The 20,222-nt window shown below is 32.8% G+C and overlaps 1 protein-coding gene across 3 annotated transcripts in view; it reads right to left on the reverse strand.

Moving 5' to 3' along the window:
- Positions 1 to 20,222, reverse strand: part of LOC147844732 (uncharacterized) — a 731,371-nt gene that overhangs the window by 511,949 nt on the left and 199,200 nt on the right. Inside the window, exon 5 of one of the 3 annotated variants that reach the window (XM_087248271.2) lies at positions 3,317 to 3,363. In XM_087248271.2, coding sequence (XP_087104397.2) covers positions 3,317 to 3,335 — 19 coding nt within the window. In that variant the 5' untranslated portion in view covers positions 3,336 to 3,363. Of the gene's footprint in view, positions 1 to 3,316; positions 3,364 to 16,945; positions 17,631 to 20,222 lie in introns of those variants that run through there. The other 2 variants (XR_015483157.2, XR_015483159.2) reach the window with 2 other exon arrangements.

The raw sequence follows: 20,222 nt of genomic DNA on the forward strand, positions 1-20,222 counted from the left end.
GTTAAACAGACCCTCTTGCAGTGCGAGGATAAAGAACGAGCCTTCTCCATCTCTTTACTTTCTCTTTACTTTTACTGTTTACGTACTTTATTCCTTTCGCGGATAAGAAAATGGTGTCGTACATACTCCACTAAAGTGAAAAGGTTTGGTTTTATTTAGTTCTAATTTCAAGCAAACAAATAAATAAACAATAAAGACTAAGAGTGATCGAAAAAGTTATATCCAAACACACATCCTATTCTTATGCCCCATATGCTGAAGACTTTAGACTAGCTTTTAGTTGGTCAGTAGCACACAGTCTATTTCATTTCCTAAAAATTGCAACGTGCCAACAAGGCACCTCCTTTTTTTTTTACAGCCACGAGTCCACAAAGTGGAAACAAATGAATTTGCTATTTAAACAATGGGGTGTAAAAGTTGAAAATTTGGGTTGCGCAGGTCTGAAAATTGCAACAAATCATACATAATGTGTGTATGATAGGGATTTTTGTAATAAATCTACTGTATGTTATACTTCAATCATTCAGTAACAATTTACAATGGTAAACTTGTTCAATGTTAATTTATGTTAACTTGCAGTGCATTAACTAAGGTTATCAAGCATGGATTTTTTTTTTTTTGTAAATATACTGTTATTTAATATTATACTATAATAAACTATGAATAATCAATGCTGCACAATTATTCTTCACTATTAGTTTATGTTAATGAATACATTAACTAACATTAACTAATGAAACCTTATTGTAAATGTGAGCAGTTTTTAAACGTTAATTTAAAGAAAAACGGCTGTTTTTAATTCACAAAATTATGTTAAAATACAGCTTGAAATCTTGACTTGAATAGCAAAAGCATAATAATAAATGTAAAAAAACAGGGGAAAAAAAGGAAAAATGCAAGTATTATTGCAGTTATGGACAAATCAAAATACTGTATGAAGAGAAGATTCACCAATTAGCAAGTTTATGGGAGGAAAGGAAAGGATTATGAAAGTTAAATGTTCACTTATAAGGGTGCTTCATTGTGGGCGGAAGTGGACATGTTATCAGGAAGAGCAAATCTTAACTATAATAAACACATTGTGGATTCTTTGAAGTATCGGATATAATTCTGAAGTTTGATGACTATTAGATTACCCAGCAGGAAAGTCAAACAAAGACACTAAACAATAGTTAATGGGGGTAATTTTAGAATGTCTTTTTTGAGTAGCCTACATATAGTCTACAGTTTTAAATGTCCTTATAAATATTGGATGGATGGCAATGTAAAGGTCCAAGATTATTGGTAATCTTATCTTGTAATCTTGTAATTGGTAAAAAATGTTCCAAGGTTGCAGTTAATAAGTGACAGAATTGTGTGTAACTATTCAGAGACATGTATAAGGTTAAAAATACAGTATATATATATATATATATATATATATATATATATATATATATATATATATATATATATATATATATATATATATATATATATACATATATATATATACATATATGTATGTATGTATGTATGTATATTTTTAAAAAATGTTCTAAATATTTTAAATATTCTTATTTAAACTTTTGTGATAATTTAATGTTAAAATATTGATAAACTCTTTTTTTCACTATTATGGCAATATATTAATCTAAAAACTTATTCTGACATGCACAAATTAAATCATATTAAAATATTCTGTATTAATTCTAACAAAAATATCCTGACTTGAATAATTTAAAGCTGAATTAGATAAAAAGTAAACATGTAAAAGTAAATATTTTTTATAAATGATTGTAAAAAAATGTTTGTTACAATTTTTAAAATGTATACTTATTTAGTTGGTTTGTACGTTAGTTTAGTTGTTAGTCAGTTTTTTATTGGCTAAAATAACAACAAAAATGTATCTGCATTGCATTAAAAAGTCTGATATTATAACCTACAAACTGTATAACCTAAATGCAATATGTACATATTAAAAAGGTCAAATTATCAAATTTTATTAGCAGATAAATACCGTAAATATGGAAATAAATAGAACAAATCAATAAGTAGAACTTGATTACTACTGAGTCATTAGCTTAAATTATAAAAAAATAAAATGTATATTATCACTTTTTTTGGAGTGTGACCACCACAGGAGATTTTATGAAATTAAAGCTAATGATAGTTTGAACTTTTATGCATTTATGTACAGTATGTATGTATGTATGTACAGTAAGTATGTATGTGTGCAGGGCCGGCGCGTCCATAGAGGCGACCTAGGCAGCCGCCTAGGGCGGCAGTATAGAGAGGGCGGCGTCCGCGACACCTCCCTTACCACCGGCATCTTCAGATATATTAGCGCATAGGGCGGCAGAATAGAGGTCCGCGACACCCGCGCATCCTCGGTTATATCCGCGCAAAGGTAAAAACTAGTCCTCGCTTATGTCCGCGACACCTCCCACACCACCGGCGTCCTCAGATATATTCGTGCATAGGGCAACAGAATAGAGGTCCGCGACACCCGCGCATCCTCAGTTATATTCGCGCAAAGGGCGGCAGAATAGAGAGGGCAGTGTCCGCCACACCTCCCTCCCTCAGCAGCACCCGCGCGTCCTCCGTTATATCCACGAATAGGACGGCAGCATAGAGAGGGCAGCATCCGCAACACCTCCCTCCCTCAGCACCCGCGGGTCCTCAGTTATATTCACGCATAGGGCGGCAGAATAGAGGTCCGCGACACCTCACTTCATTTTTACAACCGGTCACTTTCGTTTTAACATTGGGGTTGAGGGCGGCGAGATCGTCCTCTGCCTAGAGCAGTTCAGCTTGCTCCGGCCCTGTATGTATGTATGCATGCATGTACACTGTAAAAAGCGCAGGGTTCCACACAATTTCTTAATGTTGTCACAACACAAATATTATTAAGTTAACTTAAATTTTTAAACAAATTTAAGTGAATTTTTGTTCCAAGAAAACCCTCAAAAAGTGCGTTGACTCAGCTCATTTTGCATGAGTAGTTTTAACAAGCAACAACATTTTTTTGAGTAAGTATGTATGCATGTACGTATGTAAACAAACAAACTATCAAATAACAAATATTTTTTTTTAGGTGTAAAATTGCAAATTACTTTTCTTGTGATAATTTCCAAACAACCACTCAATCATCGACAAAAATAACTTTAGATTAGGAATTTGATTATATATCTGAATTATACCTGAATTTTAATTGCTTTCAATAAAATAGGTTAAATATAACTAATCAAATATCAACTAAAACAGACTATATACTTAAATTTCTATTTAAATGTTTTCATACAGTACATAAAACAATGAAAAAATGGAAACAAACCTTTGTGTGAACTTGACATCTCTCAAAGTCACTTTCCCAGGGACAATCTAAAAAAAAAAAACAAGTGACATAAGAGGAAGTTCGTTCTTTCTCAGAATGAAAGGAAAAAGGGGTGTGAAAGTGTGACCAGGATGTTGAGGTGACAAAATACAATGATAATAATAGGCATGTGTGTGTATGTGTGTGTGCTTGGTAAAGAGTGATCTTCACTAATGGCAGTTTTGTAACCCAACATAAACCCGTTATCTCCCACACACAGATTTCAATCACACCGGGACCCCTATTACCATACTGGCCCCTTCACACACATAGACACACACACAGTCTCTGAGGGTGTCTATTAGCATACTACCCCTTTAACACTGGGTAGGGGGGTTAATCTAGACAAGGGGGGATTCTTTAGCCCAAGGAAATAAACACATATACTCAAACACACACACATACACATCTTAATAAACGGAGTGATTCAAAGCGGTGGGTTTATCTGTCTCTCTCTTTAACAGGCCTGTACATTTTAATGGGATTTAATTTGTGATTGGAGTAACAAAATGTGCTGTGAGTCCACTGGGATTCACACTGACATCTGTGTATGTGTGTGTGTGTGTGTGTGTTTAGGAAAGTGTCAGTTCCACTGTAATTGGTTACTCGTGTTTGCTTAGACAAGCATTGTTATTATTATTGCTCATTCTTAAGGTTTGAATATATTTGTAACTGTATGCATTTAAAGCTGCCGTGTAACTTGTCATTTCACACTAACACACTAAACGCCTGGAAATATGAGCATTGCATTGAGACTTTATTGAATATTGTTTACAGATAGACAGACAAACAGACACAGACAGAAGGATTATATTTTTTTTAATTAAAATTGTAATAATATTACGTTTTGGGGGTCACAGCTAACCTAAAACTAAACTAAACCTGATATTAAAATCTGCACCTGATATTTCTACAATAATTACTTAGTGTCGTTTTTTTTTTTTTTTTATCAATATTATTAATTAACTACATTACGTATTATGTAAAATTTATTTTTTCATCACATTTCATTTTATTTTATTTCCTTTATTTTGTTCATTTTATTTAATTCATTTTCTTGTCGACTTAGTCCCTTTATTAATCCGGGGTCGCCACAGCGTAATGAACCGCCAACCTATCCAGCATGTTTTTATGCATCGGATGCCTTTCCAGCCGCAACCCATCTCTGGAATTTTTTTTAAAATTTAATTTCTATTAATACAATTTATTTTAATAATGTTATTTAATAATCTTTAAATTTTCGAGTCATTTTATATTCAATTATTGAATTAGGACGGTGGATAATACTGTGCTGATGAGCGAACTATTTGGACAAAATGTACATAAAATTATTTTATTTTTAAAATATTATTTTGATTAAAAGTAATTGGACGAAGGGACAGACAGACGGATTTTATTCAATAAGATAGGGGAAAGTTTCTCCAATAATAATAATAATATTAATAATAATAATAATAATAATAATAATAATAATAATAATAATAACAGGCAGTGCGGTGGCATAGTGGGTAGCGATGTTGCACCACAGCAAGAAGGTCACTGGTTAGAGCCTCGACTTGGTCAGTTGGCATTTCTGTGTGGAATTTGCATGTTCTCCCAGTAATAATAATACAAAAATGCATTGTGTCTTTACAACAATTTCTCTTTTACAACATTAATCCAATAAATATATTCAATATGATTTAAATGAAATTAACAAATCTAAAAAAGAAGGAGGGGCACATAAAGTCATATTGAGTCTTTCTGACAGGAGTAATCACTCCTCATGATTCCAACAACAACATCAAAATACACAAATTGAGTTCATTACAAATATCATCTCTGCTTCAAATGTATGTATAAAGCCAGTAAAGAACATTAAACGACGGCAAACATACATTTTCTCAAGAATTAAGTTTAACATGCTGTCTATTAAACACATTACATTCACCCATGTTGTGACAGTTTGCAATTTGAGAGTTGTAAGTGTTACTTCAGGCTTAGTATTGTTTCCAAATAGACAAATTACATGTGTCATCTCTTATATTAAGTTGTTGCATGTAATCCTAAAATTGCAGGATACTTGTATCTACTCATTACAAACATACACATACCCTTACGATTTGACAGCTGGAGTTAAGATTCTTGAAATACAAGTGTGTGTATGAGTGTGTGTGTGTTTGTGTAAAAGTACAAGACACTAAGTATGTGTTTGCATTTTAAGCAGGTATGTTTATTGACAACGTGTCACAAATAACGTACACACACTCTCACGTCAATCAATGTCTGTCTGTCTGTCTGTCTGTCTGTCTGTCTGTCTGTCTGTAGTTGAAAAATGAATGTAGTACTAGTCACTATTGTTGCTTATGATCAGCTTTAATCAAAGTAGTTTTATTATAAATATATGGTTTAAAACATACACTAAAATTGTAAAAAAAAAAAAAAAAAAAAAAATCAATAAATAACATGAATGCCAACATAAATAAAATAAAAACAGCCGTGGACAATCATAAGCACATGATCCTCGAAATTTGTTTATTATTACACTTCACAAAATAAAATAAATTCAAATTAAATTAAATTAAAAATAAAGTAAAATTACTATTAAAATATAAAATAAAATAAAAAGGTAAAAGTAAAATAACTTCAAATAACATAAAACAAAATTAAATTAAATAAAAAGTAAAATAAAATCTTGAGGGCCTGAAATGAAAATGAGTTTTCAATTGAAGTTTACTTGTATATTTAATTTTACAATAGTTATTGTTCTAAAGCAGCATATGCTGCATGCCATTACACGATTATTACATGTAATTACATTGTTATATATTCCAGTGTTTTTTATCCTGGAGGACTGAAATGAGATGAACAGAGAGAGAAAAAAAATTATAGATCTAAATAAACCTTACCTTAGCCCTAACTTAACATATAGTTTGTTTATACTAAGATTTCATTTACAACTCCTCAAAATATTGTTTTACAGAGAAACAGAACCACTAATTTTTATCAGATTTTTATATAATTTAATTACTAAACATTGACACATATTTATGTCAATAATTACAGACACACAAACATAATGTCCATGTTAACTTTATCTATATACTACATAGATTATATTTCATTATATCTTCTCTATAATTTTATTATGCTAAAATAATCCCAGTTTATAGTAAGATTTGTTATATGTAAAACCTTTTATACAATTTTACAGTTAAAAATACAAAAAATACAGTTTTTGCATGTAATGCCCGTCTGCACTAAGTGGAAAATGCACTTGGTGGAAAATGCTGCAGTCTTTTAACAGGGAGTGGCAAGTTTGATCTTATTACTCTGATTTTACCTTCACTTCACTGGCTACCTGTACAATATAGAATTCATTTTAAAATCCCATTTGTTTGTTTTTAAATCAACAAAAAATAAAGCAAATCAGCAGCTGCTCAGAGTCCCAAAAACCAGACTTAAGCTTAGAGATGTCCATGCATTTGTGGTGGCTGTCCCCAAGTTATGCAATGCTCTACTGCTTTAGATTAGGCAGGCCCCTTTGCTGTCTTTGTTTAAATCGCAAAAAACTTTTCTCCTTGGCCTTTGACACTTGATCTGATATTTGTTACATAGTATATACATAAGGCTTAAGTTTGGAGTTGTTGTTGTTTTAAATGTATACTATATGTGCTATTTGTAGTTTTTTATTATTTTATTCTGTTATAATTTTAATTAGTCTGCTGCTTGGTGGTTGCAAAGTGCTTTAGAAATAAAGTTAAATGAAAAAAAAAGAAATCTTAAAATTGCAAAATATGTGCATCTACTAATCACATACACCACGGGCATTACTAGGCCTATTTTAGGTGGGTTGTACCCCCCCCCCCCCCCCCCCCCCCTTATATATCTACTCAGCCCTCCTAAAACTTTTTTGATTAGCTCATAAACTGTACACTAAATTATCACCTCAGTCGCCTTTAAATTTGATAAGAAAACGGCAGCAGAGTTCAGCTCCTCCCCATCTTTTGTTTTTCATTTGATTACAAAACCCCAGCTATGGACAGAGAGAGAACGAGGTGTGCATGTGTTTATTGATAAATTGTTATAATATCTGCTTATTTGCAGTTCTTTGATATTAATAACCTAGTATCACCTGTATCCTCATGTCACGGAGGAGCAGTTGGGTTTTTTCGGCATTCACCTCATCAGCACAGCTGTTTCCTCCAGTGAAAAATGTAACTCTTAATGAACATTTCTCTAATTTAATTTTAAAATGAACTACCAATATTAAGCACTTTACAGTTCATGTGGCATTAACTATACCTACAGTCTTGCACAGAAAGCATCAAACATAGTGACAGAACCACTTCGAGAAAGTCACGACAGAAATAGAATCATTAACTGTTGCCTAGTTTTAAAACAAATACTTATTTATTATTATCATTCAGATCGTGAAATATGTGATTTTTTATTTTTTTTTTACCTTGTAAGGAGCTGAGCCCCCTAAAATAAAAATCCTAAAATCACCCCTGACACACACACACACCTTTGATGGCTGGAGTTAAGATTCTTGAAGTACAGGTGTGATCGTGTGTATGTGTGTGTGTGTGTGTGTGTGTGTGTGTGTGTGTGTGTGTGTGTGTGTGTGTGTGTGTGTGTGTGTGTGTGTGTGTGTAAAAGAAAGACACTAAAGATATTTATGTATTATATTATAATATAACAATATAATATAATATAATATAATATAATATAATATAATATAATATAATATAATATAATATAATATAATATTATATTATTATATTATCCCAATCATTGATTGGTTAATATATATATATATATATATATATATATATATATATATATATATATATAATTTTTTTTTTTTTTTTTTTTTTTAGAACTAAAGTCTGTTGTCTTACGAAACATAACTACATAATACAGTACACCAGTTTAAATACACAGTTTACTTAATGAATGGGACCATGTAAGATTCAGCTGCCCTGTGGACCTGGGGATTCTCAATATTTTGGTCCACAAAAGGACATCCTGGACATTGTGTATCTTGAGGTCTAATTTACTCATTGGCAAAACTTCAAAATGCCCTAAAGTCAATGATGTCACACACACACAAGTGTACGACACACACTCACAGATGATTACCATACTCTACATTACTGCTGTACAGATAAGTGCTGTCTTCCTCAGGGAAAACACACACATACACAGTTGCGCGCACACACTTTTACAGATAAGTGTTTGGCTCCTGAGGGCCTGCCAATCCAGAGTAATCCTACAAACACTCTGAATTTTCATTTCAAACAAAAGACAAATCCACACACAGACATGACCAAATCTGTTGCCCTTCTCCCCCTTTTCTCTCTCTCGCTTTTATTGTTCCTTGCTTTTTCCTTTCCCTTTCCTTCAAGTTTAACCACTTGTTCCTTCTGCTTTATTCCAACCATTTTTTTGTGGAAGAACGAAGTAAAATAAACAGAAAGAGAAAAAAAATGTCATTGACAGCAGAAGGAGATGGCTAAAAATATTGCATTACCATCAGTCAATTGGTTTATTGATTCTTAAGCATTTGGGGCAAAAAGTTATTAGGTTATATATATATATATATATATATATATATATATATATATATATATATATATATATATATATATATATATATATATATATATATATATATAGTTTCCGGTTTCCCCCACAGTCCAAAGACATGTGGTACAGGTGAATTGGGTAAGCTAAAGTGTCCGTAGTGTATGAGTGTGAATGAGTTTGTATGGATGTTTACCGAGATGGGTTGCAGCTGGAAGGGCATCCGCTGCGTAAAAACATGCTGGATACGTTGGCAGTTATTCTGCTGTGGCAACCCCAGATTAATAAAGGGGCTAGTCCGAAAATGAATGAATGAATGAATGAATGAATGAATGAATGAAGAACTACTGAATTTGAATCTTTTGGTGTTCCTATATAGTTTGAAATAGAATGCTCAAAATTGGTATAGTAAACGATTTGTACTGGTGCTAAATTTCCCCGTCATTTTGTGGGGATTTGTGAATCGACAATAACTAACAAATTGATGCAATAACTCCAGTGGACCTGAAGCCCAACAGAGAAATGCACATGAATTACTCATTAAGGGTATTAAAGTCTTACCTGAAATAATTTTCTTTTCATTTTCTGGACATTCCCATGGTATTTTTTACATTTATATCTCACAATCTGTACTTTACAGGTACCACGAATCTGTGAAATTTGAAGTACACAACTCAAATTTTTATCTAACTGATAAAATGTACCTATACATACAAACCTTTTGGAGTTTCCATCTGATATGAATACTAGAAGCAGTATATATTATTTTATTTTTTATATTATATATTTGTTTATTCATTTATTATTATTATTATTATTTTTAAATAATACATTTTCTGACATTGAAGCTTTGGTATTATGCAGTCAAAAAATGAACAGAAATGGATTAAAATATTATGCTATTTAACACTTTAAATAACACTACATTTATGTGTTTGAGTACAAACAATTTAATTTCAAATTTCAACATTCAAATAACTACTCACCATTTTGTATGAAACGAATCATATTCACTAGTACAAATAAACCACTTCTCTGACAATATGTAAAATAGGTACATTTCCTCTTGATATTAGGCTTAATAAATATTGAATAATTATTGAGCATTAAAATTTTTCTCTGAAAACTATTTTTTTTAAGGTGGTGTTGATTTAAACTTTTCATCGGATGTTGATAAAAACCAAAGTAATCCATGCATAAAAGAAAACAAAACTAATTAGTTTGGAAATGAAGTTATAAATGAAATGAGAAGAAGTATTAAACACATGAAGAAAGGGATGTATGGAAAGTCCAGACATCAGCAGGAATTTCTAATTAGTTAAAAAGCAGCCAGTGTAAATTAATACCATCTGTTTCAGTCTTAACACCTAACATCTACATGCTTGGAGCAATGCATTCTCCAAAAAGGAGATTTCTTAATGCCCTATTTTTAAAGAAAAAGAAAAAAGAAAGACATAAAGTATGAAGTACTTTTTAATAGTTCAGTACTTTCTCCGTGTCATTCCTTTCTTATACAATTTAATAAAATGTTATAAAATGTCTTGTTTTATTTGTATGTTTGTGTTTTATCAATCTCTGACTCAATTTCATGTCAGCATCGCCCTTAGAAATATATTTACTAGGAAAAATCATAATGTGTTCAATATATATTTTACCTGCAATACAAACTCACACATACAAAGTCACCTGAAAAACAACCAACTTTAACACACAAAGCCACACACACTCACTCAGGTAAGTTCATTGACAGACAGAACTGTCAGCAGGAGCATTATGTTTGTCCACTGCTGTCTCGGACTGGCTGAAGGGCCCGTTGTATTTGTTGGGGCCCCAGGGCCGGAGCTCTGACCCCTGGCTCCACACTGCTCCATTAGAGTAATTACTGCTGGGGCCGAACTGCAGAGCAGGGGCAGATGAGGGCAAATTACAGCCTAACGGCTCCACAGGAGTTACACACACACTAAAACACATCTATAGTCAGAGAAAACATTTACACAGCTCACACTGAAGGATTAAACTGAGTATAGCACATATACACTAGGATTTTTAAATGTTTTAAAATAATCTTATCCTGCTCACCAAGGCTGCATTTACTTGATCAAAAATACCGTTACACGTTGTAAAATTGTGAAATGTTATTGCACTATAAAGTAACTGTTCAAAAGTAGTTTATAATTTAATTTAATAATTTATTTCAGTGATTTTTAAGATGAATTTTCAGCTTTATTGCTCCAGTTTTTAGTCTAAATATGTAATATGTATTAAAATAGAAATATAAATATGATAAATAAATATTTAACAAATTACCTTTTTATATTTAATAAATGGTGACTTGATAAACAGAATAAAAAATAAATAAATAAATAAAAATAAAAACTAATCCAAACTTTTGACCGGTAGTGTAGTTGTAAAAAATGTACATAAATGTAGTAGTGTGGAAAATGTAGTTTTGTTTAGTTTTAGTTTAGTTTTAGAATATTATATTAATGATTAGCAATGGTACACATACTGTATGTGTGTTTTTATTAAAAAATAAATAAATAAATAAATGATTTATAAATAATTTCAAATAAATGCTGATTTATTAATAATAAAAAAGACAGACGTAAAAATCCGACTCATATATAATTATTAAAATTGGTTTTAAAACTGCTTGGCATATCAGTCCTCTCAAAAGAAAACTCAAAGTTTGGAAATACATTTTTGATAATTTCTTTTTACTTTCTGGCTTTAAAAATCTGAAGATCCGGTTTTAATAATTATATATTTAATTTACATGCAAGATAATAAGGCAACACTCTCTAGTTTGACAGCTAAACAGTTTTTGCTTCCAACCACAGACACAGTCTCTTTTAACACAGACAGAAACATACACAGGTGCTCCTGTTATTCCTGGAATGTTCCTAAAGTGATTAACGCTGAGCGATTAAGCTTGGGTTGGTGATGATGTCACATCCTCCACGCGCGGTGCACATTACCCAGGATTCAGTGCTGTCAGCACTTCTGATAGGATCTTCAGAATCCTGACCTCACAACACCAAAGGTCAGCACATAAACATTATTACAACACACACTGCACAGTGTCGCAAGATCTGCTTAAAGGCACATTACACCACAAAAAGAACATTTACTCATTATTTACTCCGCCTCAAGTGCTCCCACACCCCTTTCCTTTCTTTTTTCGGCTAAACACAAAAGAGTATGTTTGAAGAATGTTTAAAACAGTCATTGACTTCCATATTAGGAAGCACACAATTCTGTGGAAGACTACTGGTTTGGCACCTTCTTCAGAATATCTGCTTTTGTCTTTAACATAAAAGAAAACAAAACCCCCAAACAGGTTCGATGAGTCAATGGTGACATCATTTTAATTTGGGGGGAACTGACACTTTAAATAGCCAATAGTTAAACATCTTTAGTTTTATCATACATAAATAGTATTATACGATATGTTGAAATGATTTAGCTGTAAGGTGTGCAATAAAGTTTTATAGTTTAAGTCAGTTTTAATCACAGTTCCAAATAAATGCGCTTCCCTCAAGCATTAGTAGTAACCATGGTAACAGTGACAGATGCCTATGCCTTCATTCATCAATGTAATCTTGAGGACACCATTGTGTGCTTCACCAGAGAGCCAATAGAGATCAAGCAACTCACAATATGCTCAAAACATTTGCGAAAAGGTAGCTAATACATGTTACTATGAGCTATTAGATCTCTGTCTACCGATGACTGATTCTGACTATAAAATGGAAAATTACCATAGAATAAGCAGAAAAATCGACCACAGATTGCAGTCTGTTTTAATTGCACTTCCACTAGATACAAAATGGTTCTTTGCCTCCATGTTAAGCAATTAAAGTGCTTTCATGTATGATAATCAGTTTATATGCATATGTATAAACAAACAGAGACTTACAAATAATTACATATGGTTGTCATTAGCCCCTTTCACACATACAGACCTTTCCGGAAAATTGCCGGCAATTTTCCGGAAAGGTTGTATGTGTGAACAGGTCCTTTTTGAAAATACCGGTAAATTCGTTCTGGCTATTTTCCGGAAAAAGAAGTTGTAACATTACCGGCAATTTGCCGGAATGCTGCGCTGTGTGAATGCAGAAAGAAGATTCCCGTAATAAGCGCGTGCACGTCTAGAACGTGCTGACGTGAGACGTCTGCTTTAGCCAATCACAACAGTCAGACGCATTTACGTCCGCGCGGTTTGTGAGGATCAAAGCCTTTGAATATTTTTCCAGACACATTTAGCTGCTAGAAGTTAGTCAGATAACGTTTATATGTTCTTCTTAATGCCAACTGTGTAAATAATCATCGATGAGATGCTTATGATAAGCCGTTGTTTGTTTACGTTCGTGTGCCTGTGAAACAGCCTGTGAGCGCCAGCACACGCATATATTATGAACATCTCGACATGCGAAAGTGATCCTGAGAAAGTTGTTCACAATATTGATCATCCACAGAGTTTGTAATTTAGTCAAATGTTTACAAATACAAGCGCAGCCGTTTAAAGCTCATTTGTGGTGAATGATGTCAGAATTTACCGGTATTTTGGAATGGATGTGTGAATGCTCTTTTCCGGAAAATTTCCGTAACGTCCTCGCCTGTGTGAACAGCGCTTTTTTGAACATACCGGTAAAGTCGTTCCGGAAATTTTCCGGATATTTTCCGGTATCACTGTGTGAAAGGGGCTATTGTTAAACAATTACATATGGTTACCATTGTTAAAACAATAAATGCAATGGGGCCTACATTTTCATTCATTCATTTTCTTGTCGGCTTAGTCCCTTTATTAATTCGGGGTCGCCACAGTGGAATGGACCGCCAACTTATGCAGCAAGTTTTTACACAGCGGATGCCCTTCCAGCCGCAACCCATCTCTGGGAAACATCTATATACACACTCATAAATTATGGACAATTTAGCCTACCTAATTCACCTGTACCGCATGTCTTTGGACTGTGGGGGAAACCAGAGCACCCGGAGGAAACCCACGCAAAGGTAGGGAGAACATGCAAACTCCACACAGAAACAGCAACTGACCCAGCTGAGGCTCGAACCAGCGACCTTCTTGCTGTGAGGCGACAGCACTACCTACTACGCCACTACCTCGCCGGGCCTACATTTTAATACAGTATATTCTGAATATCATATATTGAGGTCTAATTATTTTGTCAAATTTTTTCAAAATAAGTTGTATCTCTGTTTGTTTTTGCTGCACAATGATCACTATTAAACAGTTATTAATTAAAACATAAGTATGACTAATATTTTAACACCAAAAAATATGCAAAAGATTTTGTAAGCAGATAAACGGGTATTGTGAAACTTTGAAAAGGAAGTCCAGGAAATAAAACAATGAAGATCTTTAGTCTGCGCGCTTGAAATCAGGGAAAACCGAAACAGGTGTGTGTGTGTGTGTGTGTGTGTGTGTGTGTGTGTGTGTGTGTGTGTGTGTGTGTGTGTGTGTGTGTGTGTGCGGTGCTTGATGGGATTTGTAGTTCTTAACTGTGGCTGTGTAATTCTCCAACGATCCGTAATAGCTAGATCACTGGTGACTGTAACAGCTTTTCATAATAATTATTGTTGTTCTAAAGCAGCTTAAGTAGCATGTGGTTAAACTATTATTAAATTAATTATATTGTTATTACAAATTATAAAACATACTTTTTATACACTAATCGTCATGTCATCATCTGTGCAATCATTGATAATTTAATGGATCCATGTTAAGATCCATTACATATTTTTTTTTCTGTTTATGTAAGTACACAGTGGTCAATTTAATATAAAATTACAATAAGGGGGTAAGATATTTATTTATTTATTTATTTATTTATTTATTTTCATTAACTGACAAGATGATAGTGAAAGCAAATGATGAACCTGTGTTATTGGAATTAATTGTTTGTAATATAAGAATAACATATTGGAACGCCATGATCGACCAATTAGAATTAAGTATTCCTGAGTATGCCAATAAATAAAAATGATTTAAGGATTGAGTCTTGTTTTACTTGGAAAAAATAAATATTACCACAAAATTAAGTCCGTATTTGTACATTCATTTGCTGCATGTTTGAATAGGAGCATGTGCGTGTTAGCAAGAGTGTGTTTTGGACACCATTAACAACCTCAAATCATTCAATTAAAAATACAGCAAACAATATTTTTATGGGAACAAATATATCCATGCAGTTTCATTTGTTTACCACCGCATACATCTGTACTTCCTTGAAGTGAACTACTGGAACTTGATATAATGTTATAAATTAGTCAAAATGAGTAAAAAATACTGTAGTTCTTCGTGTTTAATCAAGCAGAACGCACTTGATTATTGTTCACGGAGTTTTTTTTTTTTTTTTTTTACAAGACACATCAATGTATTTTATGGGTACAGTAGTTATTATAAAATGTAATATGCTTATAAGAACAGGTTTTAGTATTTGTATTTGTATTACAGGCCATGGCAAACTGAAACTGGTTTAAAAATCAACAAGTGAAGCTAATAAAGATTTCAGATCGTAATATAGTAGTGTATTCAAGTTAATCCAATTCAAATGAGCAAAAACAAGCATTTTAAAAAGATCAATGAAATGTTTTCATTAAATTAAAATCCAAATGATGATTTATCGAGACTTAAGGGGGTGTGTTTTCGTGCTTTACTCTATAGATAAGAAATTAATCAGGCATTATAAATTAAGATGCAAATGTACAATTCAGAGGGACAGATAAGGGCTAATGGAAGATATATCCTTACATCTAATAAAAGACACATCAAGGCATGATGAAATATGTATGCAAACTGATACAGTTGAGTTGTAGATCAGCTTTCTCTATTTCTGAGTAAAGGAATTTGTTTTGTTTCTTGTGTGTGTGTGTGGGGGGGGGGTATTAATTAGTAACTATATTCTAATTGTTTTATGAAGTTTTAAAAACGTGTTTGAAAGAAATTCTTGTTGGGAAATCAAGTATGAACTATTTGCACACGATATATTTAAATATGAGCATAACTCTTCTTTTTATATGATTTCTTTTAAAATGTCTTACAATATTTAGGTAAACATTACATTAATCACTTAAATTATATTATATTTTAAACTCAAAGGGGCATATCTAAAGTAAAAAAAGTTTTCATACTCCATAAGTTTTCCAAAGTTGCCAAATATTTATGTTCTGCCATTTCAATATAACCTTGCGCTCTTTTATCAACAAACTGATGCTTTGCACTTTGCTGATTTTGTGCATGACAATATAAACACGCTGTCATTAGAAGATTAATATCAGATTGCAATATCAGATATCAATGCATTAATATTATTGTAATGTGCTTTTAAGAAGAATAGCTTTGGTCAATTCTTTTGCTTTTATTTACCCGAGTAGATGAACTTGCTAAACTTGATAAAGCTGAAAGATTGGCAACATAAAACCATCATAATTGTGATAATTTATAGATATTGTTGAATATAAAAAAAAAGTTTTTATTATTATTTACTTTAACTTATTTGGCCAGAGAATAAATGGTTATGCCCAAATGAGCCTGATTTCTCTCAAGTTTTTTTTTTTTTTTTTTCACTTTCGTCAATTGGTAAAGATTGTCCCTTGCCACTGTTGCCACTGGCTTACATAGTTTGGAACTTGCTGAGCTGCGCATTGAAGGATTTGCTCTTTAGTGTTTGGACTTTCAGCAGTGAAAATTAAACCACACTAAACTGAACTTCAACTTTGAAAACTGACACAATTTTAATTTACTAGAACTTCCGTATTAAGCTGCTTTGACACAATTTACATTGCAAAAGTGCTATAGAAATAAAGATGAATAAAAAAAAATTATTATATTGATTTTAATAATTTAATCAGGATTTAGCTGTTAGATTTTTTTTTAAATCATACAAAGTGTAACTTACTTTCAGTCAGTTAGATGTACTTGAAGTTAAAATTACTAAAAAATTTTATTTGATTCAACAAAAAAAGTATTCAGCAACATTTTTTTTTTTTTTTTTTTTTACAGTGGTAACCTGTAGTTCGTTTTCCCTTTTTTGTATTTTTCTCTTTGTTCCTAATTTGGTGTATTCATTATTTTTATTTTTTTTACTTATTGTAAAAAAGTTACTCTTTCTTTATATACAAAGTTTAACTAAGATATTTAAGTTAAATATTTTTTGTCTAATGGTTGACATTGAAGTTGAGATTATTAGAATAAGTTAATTAGATTCAACTTAAAAAGTTTAAGAGGCTACTATTTGGTTCCAGCATAGTCTTTGCTTGATAAATCTGGAACATTTATTTATTTATTTTAATTTAAACGTATTAGTTTGTTTAATTAAAAATTTTGATTTAAATTATTGTTTATTTTTAATTTTTAGTTTTAGTTTTCAAAACGAACTAAAAAAAGGTCAATTCTGGCACATTTTACATAATGTATGTACTATTAATGTTCATTATCCTATATTAAATAAATAATTAAGAAATAACAAATGATGATTAGAAGGCCAAAAAAAATCTAAGTTGCCACATTCAGATAGACGGTCATCTGTTGATAGGGTCTCCATGACCTTTCACCCCTCCAACCTTCTCCATTCAACAGCTACCTGAACTTCTGTGAACAGCACCTGATATGGCCTTGCCTTGACAGGTATGTCTGGCGCATTTACCCCCGTCTCTGTTACGCCACAGTCATCTAGTCGGACGCCTAGGAAAGAATGGAATGTCCCGTCGAGCTTTTGTATCCTAAGCGGTATTCATTTCGTTCGGTGCATTCATAAATCAACCAGGTTTAACGTGTCGTCTGTCCCGAGAAGACAAATCCATTCTAAACCTTAAACAAACACTCTAAAGTACTGTACACAGTCTACAACAAGCTAATGTTGATCTATATTAAAGTGCGTATGCTAACTACTGTCTGACCAACATCGTTTTATAGCATGACGATTTTACATGTAACTCCGAAAGGCAAAGTTGTGTTTGGCGAACGTTTGTTTCTTTGTTGACTTTCTTAATATGTGTTTATACAGTGATGGAATTTCTTTTGAAACTACAGTGGATTCTCTGGAATTGAAAACAGAGCCATTCATCAATTTGTTCTTTGTAAACGAATTTACATTACTTTCAGTTCCGGTAATGGCGATCTGTATGTTATTGTATATACATGTTGGAGGAGGTGGGGGGTTAACAAATACTTTAAAAGTGTTTCCCACAGCATTTGGCAATGTTGCACTGACACTAAATTTAAAGTTCTGTGGAACAAGAAACAAAAACAAAGGACATAGTGTAGTCCAGTTGTCATAGAGAATAACGAAGAGCCTGTTCTCTATAAAGAAAGTCTCAGAATAACTCAGAAAAGTAAACATTACACAACAGCCTACAATTTTATAAATGTGAGGTATAAAATAGTAAAATATTATATTTTCATTATTATTATTATTAGTAGTAGTAGTAGTAGTAGCAATAAGATGCAAACAATAATAATAAGCAATAAATAATTGTGATTTTGTAATGTGTAATGTGTATTTATATAGCACAATTGTTGTGTATGGTAATACACCCAAAGCGCTTCACAGTCATGAGGGGGGGTCTCTCCACACCCCCACCAGTTTGCAGCATCTACTTGGATGATGCGACGGCAGCCACAAGACAATGGCGCCAGTGCGCTCACCACACACCAACTATTGGTGGAGTGGAGAGACAGTGATAGAGCCAATTCGGTGGATGAGGATGATTGGGAGGGCCGATAGAAGGACTTTGGCCAGGACACTGGGGTTATACCCCTACTTTTTACAAAAAGTGCCATGGGATTTTTTCAATGACCACAGAGTCAGGACCTCGGTTTAACGTGTCATCTGAAAGACGGCGGCCACTGATAATGTAGTGTCCCCTTAACTTTTACTGGGGCATTAGGACTCACGCAGAGCACAGATTAAGCTGGCCTCACTAACACCACTTCAAACAGCAACCTGGTTTTCCCAAGTGGTCTCCCATCTAGGTACTGACCAGGCTCAGCCCTGCTTAGCTTCAGTGAGTAACTGGTCTTGGGCTGCAGGGTGATATGGCTGTGGATTTTGCCGGATGTGTAGCTTTCTTGACATCGCTGCAACATCTTCATGGAAAATAGACTTGTATCCTTCCCTAATGCTGTTGTGAACATAGCGAATACGCCATAATGCAAGATATGCTTAATTCTACTATATGAAAGCATTACTTGATTGCAGTAGCGTTTTTGACACTGACTTTCTCCATTTGTTTTATTCAAGGAAAGATCTTTAAATGGTGATAAAGTTTAGTGCACTAAACAAATATAGTTTATTTTACATTGCAAAACCGCTATAGAAATAAAGACTGAACTAAAATAGATTAGTGGTTTAGCGTATTCTCATGTCATTAACTTAAGAAAAGGCATTTAGTGAAATTAAATCTTAATTCCAAGTGCAATTCTAATCACAAGATATTTTAAATCTTTAATTTTATGACAGATAGCATTTGCACCCATCTAATACATACATAAAAACTGACTAAAGCTAAATGTGAAATCAACAGGATTAACAGCTTGATTCTGGACATTCTGTAAAATGCAATGTTTAGTTAGTATTATTATAATCATCATTCTTTTGACTTCTGTTTATATGATGTGTGCATTTTATGTCTATCAACTTATAGTTTAAGAATGCCTAGAAAAGAAAAAGAAAAACAGAAGAAACTTTTCACTCCACTTTTTAAGCATATTTTAAATATTCATATATTTTTAAGCAGATTTTATATTTCATAAATTCTGAATGCTTCATTTTCCTTCGGCTTAGTCCCTTATTATTACTATTCCAGCCCACTTTTTTATGCAGTGGATGCCCTTCCAGCCACAACCCAGTGAGCCCAGTATAACAAACTTAAATTAGATATTTGAAAAACAACACTGAACAAAATTAGTGAACATTTTTAGATTCCTCCATTATGGTGTTAATCATACAATGAGGGTAGTTTCATTAAATATGTAATTAACTGACAGACACTAACTGCTTTCACCTACTGGCTTTGTAAGTGACTGAAACTCTCGGACAGCAGGTTGACCAGATGAAGAACAAAGAGATGAACCTTTCAGTTATGACAAAAAAATTTCTGATTACCAGAATATTGTAGAATTAGTCCTAATAGGTCTTGGTAATTTTGTACGGTATATATGGATGTAGGGCGGCACGGTTGCTCAGTGGTTAGCACTGTCACATTACAGAAAAAATGTCAGTGGTTCGAGTCCCGGCTGGGTCAGTTGGCATGTCTGTGTGGAGTTTACATTTTT

This window comes from Danio rerio, chromosome 4 (genome assembly GCF_052040795.2).
Source record: "Danio rerio strain M-AB ecotype USA chromosome 4, GRCz13ab, whole genome shotgun sequence".
NCBI classification, from domain to species: domain Eukaryota; kingdom Metazoa; phylum Chordata; class Actinopteri; order Cypriniformes; family Danionidae; genus Danio; species Danio rerio.